The sequence below is a fragment of the Antechinus flavipes genome, chromosome 4 (genome assembly GCF_016432865.1).
Source record: "Antechinus flavipes isolate AdamAnt ecotype Samford, QLD, Australia chromosome 4, AdamAnt_v2, whole genome shotgun sequence".
In the NCBI taxonomy this organism is placed as follows: domain Eukaryota; kingdom Metazoa; phylum Chordata; class Mammalia; order Dasyuromorphia; family Dasyuridae; genus Antechinus; species Antechinus flavipes.
This window is the reverse complement of record NC_067401.1, coordinates 194399841-194413853: the sequence shown is the minus strand read 5'-3', so window position 1 is coordinate 194413853 and position 14013 is coordinate 194399841. Positions and strand designations below refer to the sequence as shown.

General features: G+C 42.8%; 1 protein-coding gene across 7 annotated transcripts in view; it reads right to left on the bottom strand.

Annotated features, from left to right (window-relative positions):
• Positions 1-949: 949 nt before the first annotated feature.
• PPARD (peroxisome proliferator activated receptor delta) overlaps positions 950-14013 on the bottom strand; it is a 75530-nt gene continuing 62466 nt past the window's right edge. For 5 of the 7 annotated variants that reach the window (XM_051996459.1, XM_051996458.1, XM_051996456.1 and 2 more), the window contains 5 exons: positions 8951-9102; positions 7443-7581; positions 5271-5473; positions 4546-4996; positions 950-3592 (listed from right to left, as the gene is read on the bottom strand). In XM_051996459.1, the coding sequence (XP_051852419.1) occupies positions 3345-3592; positions 4546-4996; positions 5271-5473; positions 7443-7581; positions 8951-9102 (1193 nt within the window). In that variant the 3' untranslated portion in view covers positions 950-3344. The remainder of the gene's footprint in view (positions 3593-4545; positions 4997-5270; positions 5474-7442; positions 7582-8950; positions 9103-14013) is intronic. The other 2 variants (XM_051996461.1, XM_051996462.1) reach the window with 2 other exon arrangements.

Genomic DNA, 14013 nt, shown 5'->3' with positions numbered 1-14013 from the left:
ACAAGATCTCCAGCATCATGGCCCTTCTCTACACTGACATCATCCTCATTCATCTATTCTAAGACTTCTGAAATCCTCCCCTCCCCCTATGTGATGTCTCTGATTTCAGGTTATCTTCCACACTGCTGCCACCAGCTCCATGTTTGATTAGAACATTCATTCTATTTAAACTATCCTATTTGTCCACCTCTTATGATCCCAAACTTCCTTCAAAACTCAGCTAAAATACCAGCTCCTGTGAGAAGCCTTTCCTGATTTCCTCAACTCCCACTCCATTTAACATGAAGAAATGAAAGCCTATAAAAGAGCGAGTTGTCCAAGGAAATGTCACAATAAAAAGCAGAATTAATATTTGAACTCAAGACTTCTGGTACCAAATAAAGAGCTCTTTCTATATGATAATGCTTCTATTTCTCCCCTGGACTTCCCCCTAAGAGTACTTGGCCAACAATCAGAAGAGGCATCCATAAGAATGGAAGGACCAGCTCCCTCAAACCAGAAAAAATCTGGATAACAAAAGGAACACATTTATCATAGAGCTATTGGGCACATATTCCCAGATCTAAGAATATTCAAAGAATGAGGAGGTAAGATTTATAATCTTGTATTCTCTAGTTGTTTTATAGGTGTTCACTTTGTTTTCCCACCTCCATTCCCCATTGTCCCATTTCCCATTGTCTAATGCCCCTAAAAGATGTCCAGTGGTGCATTATGCTGTAATGCTGAAAACATCACATGATTGAGAGACATCTTGAGCAAGATCACATGATCCTTCAGAATGAATGTTTATCCTCAGGTTAAGTCCTAGAGGGAAGATTGGGTTAAGAACTTGTAGCCTCCTTCTCTCCAGAGACCTGCAAAGGAAGAAAAGCTCCAAGAATCCTAAATTATCCTTGGAGTGGGAATGGGGAAGGAGAGAATTATAAAGGACAAACATTTTAGGAACAGCTTTTAGATATTTAAGTTCCATTTATTTAGAGTTTCATCAATCTGTATACACTATTTATATTAAAAACAAAGGAAGCTGGGGCTCCTAGCAAAAATATACATTTCACTTTTGGAGATTGTTATGACACAAGGAGGAGCGGCAGCTTTGAGCATCTGCACAGTGGGGGCTGGGAGAGGGAAAGGTTGGATGGTCAGGCACAGTGTCTTCCTTCACAGCATCAGGCAAGGGCAGGACCCCCCAGGGAGTGTGCAAAGCTGTTCCAGGGCGCCTGCCCCATCAAGGGGGTAGGTGGGTGGAGGTCCTGCGTCAGGAACTTCTGACCTCAATACCAAGCCAAGAGTGGACTTGGGGAAGACAGAATAAAGAAGGGATAAGATGGTCTGGTTCCTCTCCCCCCCCCCCCCAAAAAAAAAAGCATAAAGAATGCAGAGGGGGTAAAATAGCTGGGATTTTTCTTTCTCTTTTCATTTCTTCCCAGCTCCATCCCATTAACCCAAGGCTGCCAGCAGCCTCAAAGACTCCCCGAACCAGTGCTCCCACCCATCTGCTAGGCTGTAGGAACCCAGCTTTGATTCCTCTGAACTAGGTTCCAGTCTTAGTTCTGCCAGGATGACCCTAGAGCGAATAATTTTCCCCCTCAAGAAGCTGGAGTGGATAGTCTGCTGTTTCTCTTAAGAATGACTTCCTAGGAATATTCCTAGGTTGTGCCCCAGACCTTAGTGCCTACCTCCAAAGTGAGAAGTTACAATTTTAAAAATGGCCTGGACCTCTCTCCTGGTGTTAGGGAGTGTGAGGGACATATCAGGCATGAGGGAGATGGTTCACAGAAGCACCTACATGCTGAGCTGGGCCAGATCAGCCTGTCTGATCTCCTCAGGGCCCAGCAGTGCAATGGGCTAGTGGGTGATAGGTGGTAGTGGTAAGCTTTGAAGAAAAGGGATAGGTCATTCTAGGCTACAGAAGATTATACAGAATGAAATATTTTGCTCTCATCCCCAGTTACCACCTCTTTCAGTTAAACTGTCAGTTGGAGAAGCTGGGCAGCTGCTGAGTCAACAGAGATGCCCTGTTCACTGGGAATTTCTTATTTAAAACCTTCGAGAAAAGGGAAAGCAGGTCACCCAATCTAACAGCCCGGGAGCCTGGAACCCTATGTGGCTCCTGAAGCTCTGTCCTGTTTAGGGAAAGGGGATGGAACCTGTGATTAAAGTGAATTCAGTGCTTGTGGTTGATGCCAGCATGATGGCTCTTGGGAGTGCAGTAGGGGGTGTTAGGACTTGGATAACAGCACCAGCTTTTCCACATCTTATCAGGAAGGGGGAAAGTTAAGCTCAAACTCAGTTCAAAATATCTAGATACTGGTTATGGCTTCTGGGCAGGGTAGTGTGTACTAAGACTTAGTAATGAAATATGGGACAGGAGATTGACATGGCTGAATCCCACCAATTGTCCAGAGGAGGGAGAAGGCCTTCAAAATGAAATTAGCCCTAAGGCCTAAAGGATTGTGGATCTCCTTTTAATCTCCCCAAACACCTTGGGGCTTGCTGCTATCAGAGATTCTCATCCATCCTCTTGGACATCAAAGAGGAAGCCCCCATGTCAGTCAGCACCAGAGGCTGTAGTAAACACCAACATGGAAGACCAGCTAAAAGAATAGAAATGATGCTAGACATCAATGTAGTTTGCTGCCAAAATCCATAACTGACCCTAGGAGAGCTATTCATTAAGTCCCAAGAAGTCCACAGGGGTTCTGCTGGATGACCCTCTTCTGGTTTGCATATTCCTCCCATTTCCTTGAGGTTACTACTTCCAACCTCATCCATCAATTTCCCAAGAGAATTGGAGAGAAAGCTGGAGGCAGCTGGAGGATGTTTCAAAGGGGAATGAAATCTTGTCAACTGCTAAAGGCTGGGAGAGGGACAGGAGGCCTAGACCCAGCTTAGTGTTTCTTTGGCGTGTCTCACACGTCTTACACTATGAAAATGAGAGCCTGAGAAGCTTGGCACCTCCTCCACCTTTCTGTCCCAGTAGAATGGAGGGAATAGAAAGGCCTCATCCAGCAAATAGGAAAAAGTAGAGGCCTATTCTAGTTTCTGCTGGTGAGATAATACAAACCTGGTTCTGAGAGACAGACAGAAAGGGATGGGGAGGAGAGAAGGGAAGAGAGACAGAAAGACAGAGAATGTGTGTGTGTGTGTGTGTGTGTGTGTGTATGCACACATAAGTTTGGACTACTCCAGAGGAATGCCAAGTGCCTCTGGGCAAAGTCAACGGAACTGGGATGTGGACAGTGCTTCTTCAAGCCACCATGTGTCCTTCAGCACCAGGATATTTAGTACCTGGATAGCTCACATGTGGCCTAGACCACCCTGGGCATCTCTTTTATCTCAGGGCTTCAATACATGTCCTTATAGATCTCCTGAAGTAGAGGATGCAATGAGGTCTCTGTTTCAGTTTTTTTGATTTTCTGCATTATCTGAGCATGCTCTGTCACCAGCTGCCTTAAGTCAGCCATTTTCTGCAGCAGCTTGGGGAAGAGGTACTGTGCATCAGGATGGTTGGCTTGAAGGTGGAACTCCAGGGCCCTTAGGATGTTGTCTTGGATCTCCTCCACTTGCTTGACATTCATGAGGCCAGGGCGATCTATGGGGAGAAGGGAGTTTTGGGGAGGAAAATTTGGAGGCAGTCTCCAACCAACTCCTGCATTGACCTCCTGGGGTATGGCCATTTATATGGTAACACTCCAGGTTGATCTACTAGCCTTTCTCGAGCTGTGGCAATATCCTTATTCTCTCCCTGTCTCCATCTGACAGCTGAAAACTGACAGCTTCTTGGCTGCCTGCTTAGTAGGTGATCTTGGGTCAGAAGATGGGGAGGTACCTGTGCTCTTTCTGAAATGGATCTAAAGGTATCACCTACAATGTGTTTTGCAGGTAGCTTCATTTACTTGTCACTAAACTTATCCTGTAGGGTGGAATGCAATGTGACAGAGTAAAAGGAAAATGGACTTGAAATTGGAAAGCCTAGCTTTGGCATCTTTGACCTGTCACTTATTATGGGACCTTAGGTTAAGTTACTTCATATCTCAACTTGACTTTCTCACTTGGAAAATGGAGGTGATCCAAGCATCTTTAACCTTACAGGTCAGTTGTGAAGACCAAATATGATAATATATAAAATTGTAGCTATTGCTTATATTTGTTCCCACTTCTATAAATGGGCTTTCATCCTGCAAGCATGAGCAGTGTGGTATAAACTCTGGATCCAGAAAGTATCCTATAAACGTGATCTAAGTTATCAGCATCTTGAGTCCCTTTGGGAACAGCTCAATCCTCAGAATGGTCAAAACCAACATGGGAGGGAGGGAAGGAGAACTCTGGCATGGAGGGGGCAAGGCAGGGCAGAGCAGCTATAAAGTGACTAATAGGACTTTAGAGTTCAGCTTCCCACTGGGGTGACTTTACTAATTGTTGTGGACCCAAATTTCCTTAATTATAAAATAAAGGGGCTGGAGCATGACTTGTAAGGTCCTTTCTAGTTCTAGACCCACAATCTTATGGCCTCCAATAGTAAATTCAGGCTCCCTATTTGCTCACCTCCACAAAGGATGATGGCAGCAATGAAAAGAGCCAAGTCACTGTCATCTAGCTCCAAGGCGTTGAACTTGACAGCAAATTCAAACTTGGGCTCGATGATCTCACTGAAGGGTTTTCGAAGACTTCGGAGAAACTCACGGGTCACAAAGCCATTACCATTAGCCACCAAGAGTCCATCCTTGTTCATAATGGAGGCCAGCATGGCAAAAATGGCCTCATGGACGCCGTACTTGAGCAGGGTCACCTGGTCATTCAGGAAGAGGCTGACAAAGCTAGGGATGCTCTTGGCAAACTCGGTGAGCTCGCGAACCGTTTCCACTGTGGTGCACTGGCAGCGGTAGAATACGTGTACGCTCATCTCCTTGTACTGGGGGAGCCCATTCACCAGCTGTTTCCAGACTAGTCCCTTCTCTGCCTGCCATAGCGTGTCCATGTCGTGGATCACAAAGGGCTACAAAACCCCAGCACAACCCACCCCCCCCCAGCCCTAGTTAGAAGTGGAAGCAATGTGTGTGAGGAGAGGTTGCCCATGGGAACTCTATACCTCACCACTAGAATCCTTGCCTTCCACACTTGTCCTTATCAACACCCAGGAAAAAGAAAGGCCCCCTTCCAAAAGAGACAGGCAGGAAGCACAGTATCCCCCCCCATCCTTCCTCCCAAGAGGGTGAGGCTTTCCCAGACATGGCGAGCTCCGAGGTCACATGCCTTCCTGCTATACTCACAGGTGTGCTGCTGGCCTTGCCAGTCAAGATCCCTCGAGCCTTCTTTTTGGTCATGTTGAAGTTTTTCAGGTAGGCATTGTAGATGTGCTTGGAGAAAGCCTTCAGGTCAGCTCCTTGTGGATTTTGACCACTCACTTCACTTGCAGTCAATCCTTCTACCAGCCTCCTCTTTTCTGCTTCTGGCATCCGGCCAAAGCGAATTGCTGGTACATGGGAATAAGACAGGGAAACTGGACATGGTGTAGGGAGAAGACAGATTCTATCTATAAACTTTCTCCTGGGCAGATGCCCACATAGTACCATGAATCTCTCACAGCCTAGTCAGTCAGTCATCCAAGCACCATTTATTTATTACTTGAACACCTATTGTTTGCATAGCCCTGGGCCATATGATGATAGCTTTGGAGACCTTTGGAACCCCACTACAGGGTTGGAACAGGTAATTTTTATGGCTAACAGCTGGCTAGCCCTGGATCTGCCCTACTCTTGACTGGGGAGTCCAGGACAAATTGTGATGATACAGCCTGTTGTTAACGGAGAGCCCCAGACTAAGGGTTTGGAGAACCTCTGCTACTTGACCATATCTATGTGGCTTTGGCCAAGTCACTGCCTCTTAGCTTTTCCTTTCCCCTCTATAAAGGGGGGACAATAATTCCTTTATAAGTGATAAAATGCATACGAAAGCACTCTGTAAATTGTAAAGGACTATATTATTACTGTTAGGAGAGAGCTTATAACCACTATCTGTTTATGTCTGTGATCCTTTTAAGATCACAGAACAGCTTTAGGAGCTGGTTTCCTTTGATGGGTATTAGGGGAGATTTAATAATTGGGAAAGCTAGAGAGGGGTAATCAATTTATTTTTAAAAATTGCTCAGGAAAACTCTTGTGGCCTGAAGAGTGAAACAGAAGAAAGATATTGAAAGAAAAGATTAGAGGGGAAAATGAGTGATCTTTTATCACCCACAAAATAAAATCAGAGTAGGGGACAATTATTTTTAAAATACACAGGAGAAATCAAAGACTTAAAGCAGATGAAGGGACTCTGGAACTAAACTCTGTTAAGTAAGAGAAGTTAGGTAAATAGATGGGAGGTAATAAGGAGCAGCCTAGTTTCTTAACAGACATAAACATGAAGTGTCCATAGGACTTTAGTTCTCTCTGATCTGGGTGTCCATACTGAAAAAGTAGAATATATGCTTGTTCAGGGAAAGAATGTTTCATGGTGATTTGGCACAATGCTTGCACATAATAGGAATTAAATATTTGTTGCTGTGAACTGAATTGGAAGAACAAGCTGCATTACCCCTGAATGGAGGGCCCTTATTTTGGAGCAAGGAGGAGGCAAATGTCAGTTCAATTTACACTGATTATGAAGCTCCTAATATGTGTGGGATACTGTCCCCAAAGAAAAGATAACTTTTAGGGATCAAGCCATCTGTCAAATTCCTGCTTGGTTAATAATATGACTCACATGTATTGTCAATTCTCCCATAAGTAATGAAAGTATAAGGTTTGTCATACCCCCCAAATGCTTCTTCTGACTGAGTTAAGACACTTACAGCTTGGAAGCTATAAGTAGTGTTCCTATGGCCTAACATCCTCCCTTAGCATGTCCTTTCCTTAAGAGCTCACTATCAGGGACATTCTGTGGCTTGTGGCCACTTATGAAGGATAAAAGCATGGAAGGGGATACTGTTTCTGTTATTGTTATTCTATAGGGTTCTTATACTTCTTCCACTTGAAAACATTTTTTGCCCAATAAATTTTTACATAACCCCATGGCATATAAAATAGGTATACAGATCAAACATTTCCTGAAGATAAACTATAATTTTGTGACACTCCCCCACCACATTCAGTTATGAGAACCCATATGGTGTAGTGAACCACAGTTTAAGAAGCTGGGTTCTAGAAGATGCGGTTATATCCATCACTGAAATTCTTTAGTTTATCATCACTTCTCCAAGCCATATATATGCTTTTTGTGCTTAGAGCAACCTAAACCATTAGCTCAGTCCAGCACAGACTGAAAAACAGTACTCACCACAATGATGACCCTTACCAGAACTGAACAGCACGAGCAACCCCACAGCTTCTGTGTATTCCTCCCCACCCTCATTCCACTTGTCTCCACGACAGGACTATTCCTGACAGTCTCCAAGTCCTCACCATTGTGAGACATGCCCAGTGCCAGACATTTCTGAAAGCGGCAATGCTGACACTTGTTGCGATTCTTCTTTTGGACCTTGCAACTCCGGTCACATTTCTCATATTCGAGCTTCATACGGATGGTTCTGCGGAAAAAGCCCTGGAGAATAAGGACAGAGAGAAAGAGAGAAGTATTAAGGGCCTAATGTTCTCTATCTGTTCACACAAAGGAGTAGGAACAAAAAAAAGAGGAGGGGAAGAATAGGAGTGCTGAAGAAAGGCTTATGGAGGAATCACAGACAGCTCTAGCCCTCCTTTCACCATAAGATTCCAAACTACACATCTCTGCTGTACTGCAAATGACTCCTGGATTGTTGGCTGACCAGTCCTGAGTCTCAGCCTTGTACTATGGTGGACTGGTCTGCTATGCTCTGGGTTTTCATTCATTAAGTTTGTTCCTTTCTTTCAAGACCTAGCTCAGGTAATCTGTCTTCCACAAAGCCAGCCTCATTCTCCCATCTCTTTTATTAAAAGCATTTGGTCCCTACTCAGAAGCTCAGAGAGCATGGTTCTGCCTTTCTCCCTTGCCCTTATCATATTCTACACAATATTATATGTATCACACATGTCTCAAATCTTTTTTATCTTTGCACTTTCAGGACCTACCATGGTGTCTAATATATGGTAGTAGATATTTAATGCATTGTAATTGTAATGAATTGAACTAAATGAATGGGTTCACTGAAAATGCTAAGCATGTTCATTAAGCCAAGTTAAAATCAGTGATAGGAACATACATGTAATATATGGAATAGTGAATTAGGGGTGTTTTGGTTTCTGGTGGGGGACAAATGGAATGGAAGAAAAAAATTAAGGGTAATATATAAAATGCTTATTTTGGAAAAAATCCCTTAAAGCTCAAATTTATTGTTAATTTAGGAACACAAAGATGTATTATACCTAACTTAAGTTGCATATAAATGCACATGTTGGTAAAAATCTTAGAAAAACAGAAACACTAACATTATCTCTCCCCCCTTCCCCTTTGAAGGAAGGGAAAAGGATAAAAGCAGAGGATGGTTTTCTGAGCAGGCCTCAGAAAATAACATTTCTAAAGCTTTTCAATTCTTTCCAGGCTTTCAGATTCTTAGGCAGAGAAAGTCTGGAACCTCTCACTGGGCCACTGACTACAGCAGAGATGCTGTTGTTTCAAGTGAGGACCCCAGGGGGTGCTGGAAACCCAGAAGGAGGTAGAAGGGAAAGGCAATAAAGGGGGAGGTGGCCTAGTGCAACAAATGGCCAGCAGGGGGAGAGAGAGGGTAGAAAAGACCCAGGAGAAGAGATCTGACTTCACCACCTTTCCCTCCAGTCAGCTTAGCAGCCACCTATAGGAACGCCTAGAACTCTCATCTGACAAGGGGACCGGGGCGGGGTCGTAAGAAGTGCAGGCAAAAGTCAGCAGCATTTGGCTCCCCACCCTGTTAAAGACTCAGTCTCTTCACCTGTTCCATTTGAAATCCCAGCCATACCTTGCAGCCCTCACATGCGTGAACGCCATAGTGGAAGCCCGACGCCTTGTCCCCACAGACCCGGCATTCCATGTTAAGACTCCCGGAGGAAGCGCTATCACAGCCCATCTGGAGTTGATCCGACAGGGAGGGCGAGGAGCTCTGAGAAAGGTCTAAAGGGACAGGACACAAAAGTTTCACACTGTGGGCATGGGTCCCCAAGGATGACCAATGCCAGGGACACACAACCTGGGGAGTTCTGTGTGTGTATTTCCTGGCCCCCGCCCCAACCTCATTCAGTGGGTCGGGAGGGATGGGGTTCTGTTGGAAGTTGCTGGTTTTGTTTGGGGAGAACAGGAGAGAGCTTTCAGATAAAGGCTCAGTTCCAGCAATACAGCTGCAGCTGATCCTTAGAAAGTGGCTCCTCCTTGCTTGGGGATGTATTGCTTGTATTGTGAAAGCCAGAGTCTGATGAGGAAGATTAGAGTCACAGGGGCTACGGGATTTGGGGAAAAAGTTGACAGAAGGCTTTCTACCTGTTTACTCATGGGTTGTCTGGGGCACATGACTTCTGTCTGCCTTTTACATGAAATTAAACCCCAAAACACAAGGAGTCCACTAACAATCTTTTGAGCATCACTCCTCATCTGCTACCATTCTTTGGCTAAGACTTTCTGGTCAAGAGGACCCTGCTTATCATCTCAGGACCACAGCAAATCAGTGCTGAGGAGCCTTAGAGATCATCTGGCTCAACTGCTACATTTTACTTTATTCTTTGTTGTCATTGTTTTTTGCTGAGGCAATTGGGGTTAAGTGATTTGCCCAGTCGCATAATAGGAAGTGTTAATTGTCTGAGACCAAGGCTGGTGCTCTATCCACTGGGCCACCTTGCTGCCCCATTTCTTATTTTATTCTTTACAGATAGGTCCACGGCAATTTATCCACTCAAGAATGTAACACATACTCTATCAGTGAGTAATAGATGTGTCCCACAATTCCACAGATTATGTATGTGTATGTGTAGAGAGGGAGGAGGGAGAAAAGAGAGACAGGAGGGGAGAGGGAGAGAAAGACACACACACACACAACCACACACACACACACACACAGAGTCAATGTCTCCTCCTTACATGACCCAGAATTTGAATAAAATTATTAACTATTTTTCTTTGGAATGTTTTTTATTGCTGCCACAGTCAACTCCACGTCTTGTTAATGGACTATATAGAGCTTTTCCACCTCAGGCTTCAAAGTACAAAACTCTATTAATATCTGTCCTGCTTCATTTTGTACTCCAAGGCCAAATTTGCCTATTATTCCAATTATCTTTTGATTTCCTATGTTAGCATTCCCAATCCTTTCTGTTGAATGTGATATCTTTTTTTGGTATTATTTTCAGATGTCGGTCTCCATAGAACTGATCAACTTTCGCCACTGTATCAATGGTTGGAGCAGAGATTTGATTACTGTGATGTTTAATGATTTGTCTTGAATTTGAACATATATTCTGTTGTTTTCTGAGATTATATGTCAAGACACTGGGAAATGAATAGAAACTACTTGAATTTTTGTGTTTCTTCCCGGGTTATTTATACCTTCTGAATCCAATTCTCCCTGTGCAACAAGAGAACTGTTCGGTTCTGCATACATATATTGTATCTAGGATATACTGTAACCTATTTAACATGTATAAGACTGCTTGCCATCTGGGGGAGGGGGTGGAGGGAGGAAGGGGAAAAATTGGAACAGAAGAGAGTTCTAAAAAATAGAGACATTGCCTTGCCAACAAAGATCTTTATAGTTAAAGCTATGATTTTTTCTATAGCAATGTATGGCTGTAAGAGTTCCATTATAAGGAAAGCAGAGGGATAATGTTGTAAAAAATTACCCTGGCATGGGTTCTGTCAATAAAAAAGTTATATAAAAAAAATTATATGTCAATATTGCTTTTCTCACCCTTTTATCAATTTTGTGCTCAAAGATCACTATGCATAGCAACTGCTACCATGAAGAAAGAGAAAAGTTCTAGCAAATTTGAACAGCATGCTAAAAAGTAGAGACATTGCCTTGCCAACAAAGATCTTTATAGTTAAAGCTATGATTTTTTCTATAGCAATGTATGGCTGTAAGAGTTCCATTATAAGGAAAACAGAGGGCCACAGAATCAGGGCTGGAGAAGATTTCTGAGAATCTCTTGGACAGCAAGGAAGTCAAATCAATCAATACATAAAGAAATTAATTCAGGCTATTTGCTGGAAGGTCAAATACCGAAGCTGAAGCTTAAATACTTTGATCATGAAATGAGACGATGACACTCATTAAGTCTTCATTAAGATTAAGAAAAGATCCTGATTTTGAGATAATTTGAAGTCTTAAAAAGGGAACAGCAAAAGGTGAAAGGGATAGTGTTGTGGAAATAATGAACATGGATGGATTTCAGTAGTGAAGTATACAGGCCTGGCATGCAATATCCACATGGTCATTAAGAGTTGGATAAGACTGAATGACTTTAGAGTAATGTCAATTATCTTTTCTTATAGAGTGGGTCACTGAAGCCCAAAAAGAAGAAGCAAATGGCAAGATGAGACTTTGGTCTTCTGACTCCAGAGATTTAGCTCAGATTGTAGCAATCTTCCAATTCTTTTGTATTACCTTCAGGCTAGCAGCACGATATACACCCACCTATGTTCCTCCTTCCATAAGACTCAGCCCTGCCTGTAATACCTCCTCAGACTTCTCTTGTCCAGCTGTGACTATGACCCTTCATCCTGGCTCTAGAATGCTTATAAGCACCTGCCTAAGAAGTAACTAGCTGCACATACAGATCTGTGTTTGTTGCTTTTGTCAATATTCCCCAGCTATTTCATCTTCCTCAACAGAACTTGAGCTTTGCAAAGGTAGGTGCCATAAACCCTCCTTCTCCTCCATCACCCCACAAAGTCTACTCTAAGAACTCTGTATTTGAAGGTAAAGGGATCTGCCCTAAATTTCCCCAGGATTAGATTTTTTTTGGGTCAAGTCTGTTTCCTGCCCCCTCAATCCTGTTTACCTTGCTTTAGAAATACTGGAAATATGAGAACAATAAAGTAGAAAGGAGGTTGAGCCTGAGTGAGAAAGACAGGGAGACTGAGGGATGTGCAGTATCTCAATTCCCACCTGGCTGCTCAGCTGTTGGTAGAAAGAATAGCCAAGATAAAGGGGCTAGCAGTAATTTAAACTTGTCTAGTCTGATCCCCTAGTGATAAATCTTGCCAAAACATAGATGCTGTGAGAATCAAATCTCTAGTGATTTCTGAAGAGAGTACCATGCTTCTATTTCATTCTGTAAAGTTTTTACTTGAGGTGTTTTGGGGCCTTATCTGATGTGTGGGAAAAGGGGGAGAACTTACAGATTAAGCACCTATTGATCAGAGACTGTTAGCTAAAGTAGGAACAAGCCTATAGGCCCCAGTTTCGGCTTCTCCGGAGTCATGTGATTTTAGATAAGGCCTGGACTACATTCCATTGTCCACCATGGCTGAAGAAGCTGTACATCACCTTGTCAATTACATTCCACTGACCAACTAGGGGAACACTAGACTTATGTGACCAAACATATAGAGGGTGGGATTATGGAGATTCTTTATCTGAAATGTATAAAAGCTGTAAACATTTTCAAGGCTCTGGCCCTATCCTGCTGTGAAATTTGTCAAGACCAGGATAGGGTCTGCTTCTCAAGATTCTAATAAATAATTCTGCTTTCTATTGAGTGATCTCTGTAGTAGTCAAATTGAGTAGGTCTTTTTGACCCAAACACTGAGAAGTTTCGAGAGGGAGGGAAGAAGGGAGAGAGTAGTCTAGTACATTTTCTGAAGAAAAGTTTTTCCATTCTCTTTTCAGTCACTGACTTAGTTTTCATGTTTATGTTGCATTAATAATGGAATCCCACTCTTAAAACTCCAAGAGATCTATGATCTCATTCATGTGGACACTTCCTTCAACAATACAGATCCCAGCCTAACTATGCCTACTTATTCTATGACATTCTTATCTATATCCAAACATAAATCTTCTCATTCTTCTGACATCACCTTGAAATTACATAGCTACCAGTAGAGAACTTGAGCTGAAAATGAAAATGCTACTAATTTCTAAGTAAAAATAAAAATGATAGAATCCTTATTCCTTCTTTTGTATATGTGTGTCTATTATAGGAGCAAAGGTAAGAAGTAGGGGATCAAGCTCTGAAAGTTCTTCTTGGACTGTGACACTATTGATATGGCTAGCCTTGGTTCAGATTAACTCTTGCTAGAATGATTACCAGTTGTGAAGATTGTTCATCACCAAAAGATCTTGGAAAAACACTCTTCAATTTTATTACAATGAGGCCTACCTCAGGAGGCTCTTCTATTCTAGATTTGGTCTGTTAAATACAAGGGGAGTCATGGAATCAGAATATCAGGATTTCTGGTTCTGCCACTCATTTGAGCTATATAACTATCTTAGCATTTCTGGCCTTTGGTAAGTTTCTTAAGTGCAAAATGAGTAAATCAGACCAGGGTCCTTGCCAGCTCTAAGTCTACAATCTTTACTGCTTAGCAGTGTCAGTGTCTGGAACATACAAAGCAGATGCTGGCTGATTTATCTATGATCCTGCATCACTTTGCCTCTTCCTACTCTCCTGTCTGACAGCTAGGTGTCACAGGGGTTATTAGGCCTAAAGCCAGGAAGACTTAAGTTCAAATCCAGTCTCAGAACTAGCTAAGGGGAAGTCGCTTAACTGTCTCAGTTTCTTCATCTGTTAAATGAGTTGGAGAGGGAAATGGCAAACCACTCCAGTATGTCAAGAAAACTCCACATGAGATCAAGAAAAGTTGAACACAACTGAAAAAGAACTAAACAACACTCTTCTGTTCATTTATTTCATGATTAATCAAAGAAAGCAATATGATTTCTTCTTCCTCTGACTATTCAGTACTACCTCTGAAGCTGCTGATGTTGTAGACAGGCTGGGGAAGACCTGGGTTTTCTAGAGTGAACTAGCTCTATGACCTTCCTTTTAGCAAGACACCCTCCCTTTAAAGACTTCTGTTAGATATGTAAAG